We start from the raw sequence: 7460 nt of genomic DNA, 5'->3' as shown, positions 1-7460 counted from the left end.
CTGGCTGAAACCAAGCCTCAAAGGTGTGTGATGTTGCAATCGCTTCTTGTAAGAGATGAAGTAGGTGGATTTGTGAGCCAGCAGCATGTGCTGAACTGGCAGAGAAGGAAGAGCTCAGCTGTTTGGAACAAACTTTGCAGATTCCCAGGACATCTCATCATTCGTGCCATGGAACACTCGCCCTGCCCTCCCGGACACACGACTGGACAAGCCTGCGGGCAGAGCAGGCGCTCAGGCTTTCCTGATTCAGCTGGATTAAAACTGGAAATGAGGAAACGAACAGCTCTGTATCCTGTTACCAAGCCTCTGAGTCAGCCAGTCCTCCTACCGAACCTTTGTTTCATCCTCCAGACACACAGACTAATGAGCAAGTATCATGTTATAATCTATTTTTTAAAGAGAAAGATTTGGAAGAATAGCACATGAAAGAGCCTGTGGAGGGGACTCGTACGTCTCATCTTGGCACCAGCCTGGGGTTTCGTCAGGTTGAGCAGCTTTCCCTGCCGCAGCGACTCTGCGAAGAGTTCAGGAAGGAACTTGTACTGCTCTCCTCTTTCTGTGCCCCCACCCACCGTCGGTAAATGATGAGGTAAGAGCATATAAACGTCAGGCTGGGAGAGATGCTGACGTAAGCCATCTGCTGGCACCACAAGCTGGAGTGGCAAAGACATGGGAAACCGAGGAAATGAGCAGCACACGGACCCCAAAGCCTCGAGGGGTGGGAAGGAGAGAAGCTGCAGGTCCCGTGACGGTGATTGCCTCTCCAAGAGGACACTGCTAGGGATGCCTGGCACCTAGTCCTTCTTCAAATCAGTGCAACAGATGGGAGAAGACAATCCTTGAGGATTTCATGAGGAATTTGTGACTCTCACACGGCGCAGAAGATTTTAATAACTGAATAGGAGCATGTGCTACACCTGAACTTGCCCTGCCCAACACAGCTCCCCGTGAGCGTATACGATGCTCACAGATGCACGGCTCCTTCCTTCACCTCCTCGACAGAGAACCAGTGAGGGGGCTCGAAGGCCAACCCATACAAAACAAGCCTAAATTCAGTCTTGCTGTATCACTCATGGCCAAAGAGCAGACGAAGAACTGTGGGTATGAAATTAATGGCAAGCTGCAGATGTTTGCCCCAAACTGTTGCTATTTCTCAGCACTTGACTGTGCCCTACCAATAGCCATCATCACCATCATCTACACACAGACACACACACAGTCCAGACCAGATTAGAATCTTAGGTGTGCAGCTCACACCACCCGTATCCCGAAAACCTGCTTCACTTGCAGATCCCGTCAGAGATAGCGAAGGATTCAGCCTGCGATTAGGATCTGGCCCTTCACAGATGATCTACGAAAGGAGTCAACGGAGTCACCCCCATGGACTGTGGCAACGTCTGTTTAGTCACCGGAACACACGGGTGGTTACTTGAGTGGGTACCTCGGAACAGCACATGCCAGCACACCCGGCTGTACGCATTTGTCAGAGTTTCCGCCCGGACGCAGGAATTTAATGGTTCCTGTAGAACCATTCCTGGCGATGAACAGCAGGAGCACGTTGCAGAGCTCCTCGCCGCCCTCCCCTCTTCCCTCCGTTCGAGCTTCAGATGCCAGACCAGCTCTGCTCTTTCATCTTGGACACGTTGTGCGCCGCTAGCCCCCAAATCACTTTGTTCTTCACAGTTAAAAATTTCAAAAATACTAATCATTAACATGGATGAGCTTTGGGAGCTTGGCTTGATGTTAGGTTATTTTTTTTTTTTTTGCTTTCCTCTCTTGAGTTCTCAACCGGTTGAGCTAACAGCGTTTCACAAACGGCAACAGTTGGAAGCTTGCGGGAATGGTGCCTTTGCCACACATAATCTCATAGCAACTCCCCACTGACAAAGCATCCCGTGCCTGGGAAGCCAGTTCCAGGGTAGCCTGCGAAGGAATCCCGGTGGGAGAGCAGATATTGTTGAACCGTCTGAATCACGTGCACATTTATTCACATGCGTGGATTTACATAAAACTTGCTTTTGTTTCCTTGTGACATTTTTTCTCCCTCGTTTTTTCATTCCAGACAATTTTAAAAATAAGGTTTTATTAGACCACACACAGGCAGAACCGTATCATGTCACTGCTTCTTAAGCAGAACTCTCTAATTTATTTCAAAGGGAAGTTCTGCTTCAAAATTGAGGGTGTGATATGAACTCAGAAATTAACACAAGAATTTTCCTTGGGGGGAACCAAGGCTGAATCAGACATGCAATAAATGACCTCGGAAGCCCTGTGCCTTGGTACATCCACCTATCCGACATTATGCTTTAATATAAAAAAAATTATTTGCACTATTATCCTATTTCAGACTAGGCAGAAGAGCTGGAAGAAGCGGATTCGCTATGGTCAGGAGAGAACAAATTGCTCATCTGTCTGTCTGCCAGGACATCCATCAGCAGCCACCACACTCCTAACGCCTTCTGATGGGAAAATAACAATTTACAGGGACAGAGCACCGTCCCAGCGAGGTCCCGCAACACCAACCCTGCTGCTGGGGAACTTGGCTGGGATGCTGCCCGCAACGCTGCTCTCCCGCAGCTGCAGTACCGCTGGGAGCTCCCGTTTGCTTCCAGCTGCCCTCCCTCCACGCACAACAGCTGGAAGGGACGCAGCAGCTCTCTTGCAGCGACAGATTCTGCGACTCCAGGGCAGGGTGAGGAGTGGGGGTTCCCACCAGTTTTGACAGGATCAGAACTCGACACAGGAAAAAGCAACGCAAAACTCTTGCCCTGACAGCACAAGCTGACAGACCTCTACAGACAAGCAGCTGAGCTGCAGATTTCCTTCCGCCAACTGCTGTGGGGGCAAGAGCCTCCTCCCGCCGCGGGACGGAGCAGCCCCGGGGGCAGGGGGCTGCAGCACGAGTCGCGTCCCGGGGCTCAGCTGCCACGGCCCAAGCTCCTGCCTGGCGAAAGGCGGCAGGAGACTGTCAGCTCCGCTCTTTTTGACCTCCTGTTAGACATTTGGGACCTGTGGCCCCAGGCCAGCAGTAACATGCGCTTTCATCTTGCCCTGCCCAAGGGGACATTTTGAACCCACTCTATGGGAAACCAAGCTCCAGGAGCCTGGCAGAGCGCAGGGACAATGCTCTAAACATCGGCATTATTTCCCAGGCTTGCCGTCACATTCGGGGACTACAGATACACAGAGCTGGGGAAGGTACCACCACCCTTCTCCTCCTGCATGAGCTCTGGTTAGACAACTTAATTACTAAGAAAATGAGGCAGTGCCTGTCTTCCAAAGAAACAAAGGCTCTTGGAACACCATTTCTCACACAGACAAAGTCCAGTGCCTCAGCTTTACGTATAGAACGTTTTAATTCTGCTTTCATACACCTCACACACTTACTACACACAACAGAGGTGCACAAAGGTGTGAAGAGCTCCCCGGGGAGCTCTCCCATCAGCTGGAGTGAGGAGAGCTTGTGCCCTACATATGGGACAGCACGGCTCATTCCTCTATTTTATAAACCTATTTACAAAAGGAACTTAAAGGAACTTATAAGTGCTCCTTCTACTATTTAACTACCACATGGTACAAGATATAACAATGTTCAGAAAACCCCCTCAGGTCTAAACTCAATTATACAACTGTAGCAAGAAAAATATTTTAATCTGATCAAAGTGTTAACATGTTTGACCATGTCTGACCTCTAATGTTTGTAACCACCTGAAAGACTGATGTTCTTACTAAGGATGTACCTTAATTTGATTTAAAGTCATTTGTACTATTTAAAAAAGGATATAGTTTTATGATTTTATATTTCATTTAGAAAAACAGTTCCTCAACTTGTTACTATTCTTTGGAAGTTTCCTGCAGAATTTCAACCAGCAAATCCTATATATTCCACTCTGGGAAAAGCTGGAGTTTGTAAGAGTCAGGACAGTCAGGGCCATGAACCACCACGCGCGAGACACCCAAGAGGAGGGCAAGAAACGGTTCGACTGGTGCAAAATTTTGAGATTTTGGATGCATGCACAGCCTGCCCTGAGATGCTCTTAATGTGTTTGACTGAGAACATGCTCTGCCCAGCTCAACGAGCCCCTGGGGGTTCACAGTATCCTCCCAAAACATGGGACACCCCAGCTCAGCCCCTTGCCTTGTCCCCAGCTCCAGGAGCACCTTCACTCGCAGCCCCAGCCACCCCTCAGCCCTCCTTTCTCTCCTTTGACAACGCTACTGCCAGTCCCGGCGGCTCGTGCACGCTCAGACCAACATCACTCCAGCTGAGTGACCTTAAATCAGCATTGGCCACCTGCAGCAAAGGTGGGCAGGTCATGTACCCGGACACATTCAGTGCATCTCTCCAGAGCAACACCAGAGCATGTAAATAACCTCGTTGGGTGTGTTTTGGTAAAAAGAGACAATTTCGGCTGGGGAGATGCGGGCAGCCAAGCAGGATGTTGGCGTGAGGAGTGTAACAGTTAGTGGGCTGCAACCACTTTGAGGTAAACAAAGCAAAAGTGATGCCGCTGAGAAAATAGGAAAGAAAAAAAAAAAAAACAAAAAAGGAAAGCAGCATGCTGGTACTGCTGGTAGCGACACACCCACCCAGGCAGGGGCTGTGCGCCGGCTCCAGCATCACTCGCAGCACCCTGTCGGGGTTGGAGGGAGCCCACAAGAGAAAAAAAATAAAATAAAATACGTGGTTTTACAGTGCGTTGCAGGGTGGGGGCTCAACCTGCAGTCTCGGTGCTGGCTGCCTTCTGTCCTTCAGGGAGCTGTCTTATAGTTTTCAATCAGGTAAATGTAAAGCCCTGACCGTCTGTCAAAGTACTCCTGGGTTAATTTTTTTAATCTTTATTTTTTGAAGGTTCTGAAATTGATCCTTGCTGCAAACACCCGTTTCCAGGAAGCCTCATTAAGCAAAATACCATTTCCACTATCAAGTGCACGCATGACTGTGATACGCAATCCCGTTCACTCACATAACCCTCCTCTCCGACTGTACCTGTGCTAAAGTGTTAATTAAACACACTTTTATGGACGGTTAAGTATCTGCAATCTTTGGTCATAGATATGACCACCTCAATTATTGGAAGCAGCCACCAGATTACCCACACTTTATACAATACACAGAGTAGCAAGAAATCTGTATGAAAGCGATACACATTCTGCTGTGATAACCTTTGCACAGTCAATGTAAATACAAGACAAAATTGCCCAGAAAGATATATTGGAAGAGCTATTGTACCAAGAAAACCAAAAAAAGTCGAGGAAGAAATCTCCTCACGTATGTTAGACAACCAATTTTTAGCTGAGAACATCAAATCAGCTTTTTAAGTCTCGCAACATCAGTTGCTGCAGGATCCGAGCAGGCCTAAGGAAAGCTGGCTGAGGCAGTGGATGATTTTTGGGGCTCTCAAGGGAACGGGATCTTTCCTTCTCTGCTACCCCGTTTCCTCCCCTTCGAGTTCCGCACAGTCCATTTATTCCTGTCTGGTGCTCCGACAGTAACCTCTTGGGTTTTTATTACACTATCAAGGAGAAAGGCGATTCACAAACCACAATCTACTTTTCAGCTTAATTGCTAATAAATAGGCTGTTGCATTTTGTTGCCCATCTATAGTAAGGGTTTAAGATTTAAAAATTAAAAAAATAAAAATCTACTACAGCAAATAGTTGCCGGACTAACATCACTCTGAATTTACCCAGATTCTACATCAAGAAGCAAACTAAATGCATTTAAATAAGACAAATGTAGTATCATCATTTAAAATTTATCAGGAAGGGAGCAGCTTAATATTTTAGAGGGGTGAGGAGGATACGTAGTACTTGGAGGAAGGAACACAAGGTGGAAAACAACAGAAGAAATGCTTATCTGGACTACAACAAAGTACCTCGGCCCTGCGTTGCAAACACCTATTTTCTTGCTGTAAACTGATTGAAGACTTCAAAAATTTAGGGACAGAACCTCTGTATCTGCACACAGACTTCAGCAGAGTTAGGACAGCTTGCAGCCAGGGAAATCAGCTCCCGGGGAAGGGCTGTGCTGGGATTTGGGCAGGAGGACACAGCACTAATTGCAGTGAACAATATATTATCACACTTCAGCTTGAGTTTCATACCCCACAATCCATCCATTTCCCGTAACGCCAGTGTAACATCCTACCCCTCTAACGAACAAAGAGCTGAAATCAAGGAGGGCATTGTGGATTCCTTTAAGCCTTATCCCCTTACAGGTTAAAAACTAAAACTGAAATAAATCAACCGATGTCCTGTTCTCGTTTACTGACTGTAAACACAGAATAACACCAAGGGAGTGCTGCAATGCTGACTCCCGGGAGCGACATGGGCACTGCCCAGCTGCTGCAATGTCGTGACATTACTTTCCGAAGTTCTGATAGAGATGGCAATGTGGAAAGACAGCTTTTCTAGAGAAGCCTTTGGTTTAATTATTCAGGCAACACTTATAACCATTAGGACACACAGAATTACTAAAGCTGATTCGACCCCAGAGGAAAAAACTTCACAGGAAGAAGACTGAAACAGTCCTCTAGCAGCGTTAAGCCTTTTCCTAAAAAACTCTATTGCCATTTTAGAAGCACAAGAGCCACTTTCTGGGCCATCATCCACAACAGAGCCCTACCCGCAGGCAGGCCAAAACCCGGCCGGTTTACAAGCCGATACGCCAAACTCAAGTTAAGCTGCAGGACATGTCCCTGAACACAAGTACCAGAAGCTGCTTGCCTCCAAAGCCCGTGACCCAGAAAAAGGAAGGGGCATTCTTACGCTCGGTATTAGGATCTGATTGCTGGGAGAGTAAAGGCGAACATAGAGAACGGGAGGATTGGAAAAGGAGCTCCTCCAGCACATCCAGAGCGAAGCAGGCGTTTGCTGCCGAGCATCTTTCCCCTTCCAACTCCCTCTCCCTTCGGCTTGGACAGAGCAGCAGCCGGGCATTTCAGAAACCAGGCTGTGATTTGTCACGTTAAAATAAAAACCCCACGTATGTAGGTACCTGCACGATACCTGCAACACTGACAGTGAGAGAGGCCATGAAACTTGTCGGTAAGGAGCGGAGGAACTCACCAGAGGCGACATAGATCCATTTGGCAGGTAAGGGTCCGAGAGCATGAGGAACGGGTAGCCAGAATACGCAGATCCTTTATACATCCCTGGGTCCTGATGCTTCATACCTGCTAAAATTGAAGTTCCCCGTCAAGATTTGCCCGATGACAGGTGATTCCTCTGCCTACTGGGGGGGAGGGAAGGTTACAGCACCTTTTGGGTGTCTTTTGGGCCCATGCTCCTCAGAGAGGGTGTTGGGGGGTGCCAGGATCCCCGGGGGTGCGCTGGGGAGCCCCGCTGCTGACCAAAGCAGCTCTCCCTGAGGGGGGCTGATGCAGCCAGGCCGGCATCCCTCACTCCCGGGGTCTCGGGGACCAGGGGAGCTGGACGGGGCAAATCGGGGGAAGCCA

At 48.4% G+C, this 7460-nt stretch overlaps 1 protein-coding gene across 1 annotated transcript in view; it reads right to left on the bottom strand.

Moving 5' to 3' along the window:
* TCF7 (transcription factor 7 (T-cell specific, HMG-box)) overlaps positions 1-7181 on the bottom strand; it is a gene marked incomplete at both ends in the record, with an annotated part of 60025 nt that extends 52844 nt beyond the window's left edge. The window contains one exon of the mRNA XM_009870784.1: positions 7072-7181. Coding sequence (XP_009869086.1) covers positions 7072-7181 — 110 coding nt within the window. The remainder of the gene's footprint in view (positions 1-7071) is intronic.
* Positions 7182-7460: the final 279 nt, after the last annotated feature.

Source organism: Apaloderma vittatum, unplaced genomic scaffold, assembly GCF_000703405.1.
Source record: "Apaloderma vittatum isolate BGI_N311 unplaced genomic scaffold, ASM70340v1 scaffold4756, whole genome shotgun sequence".
NCBI lineage: Eukaryota > Metazoa > Chordata > Aves > Trogoniformes > Trogonidae > Apaloderma > Apaloderma vittatum.
The sequence above is the reverse complement of the archived record's forward strand: the minus strand, read 5'-3'. Positions and strand labels throughout refer to the sequence as shown.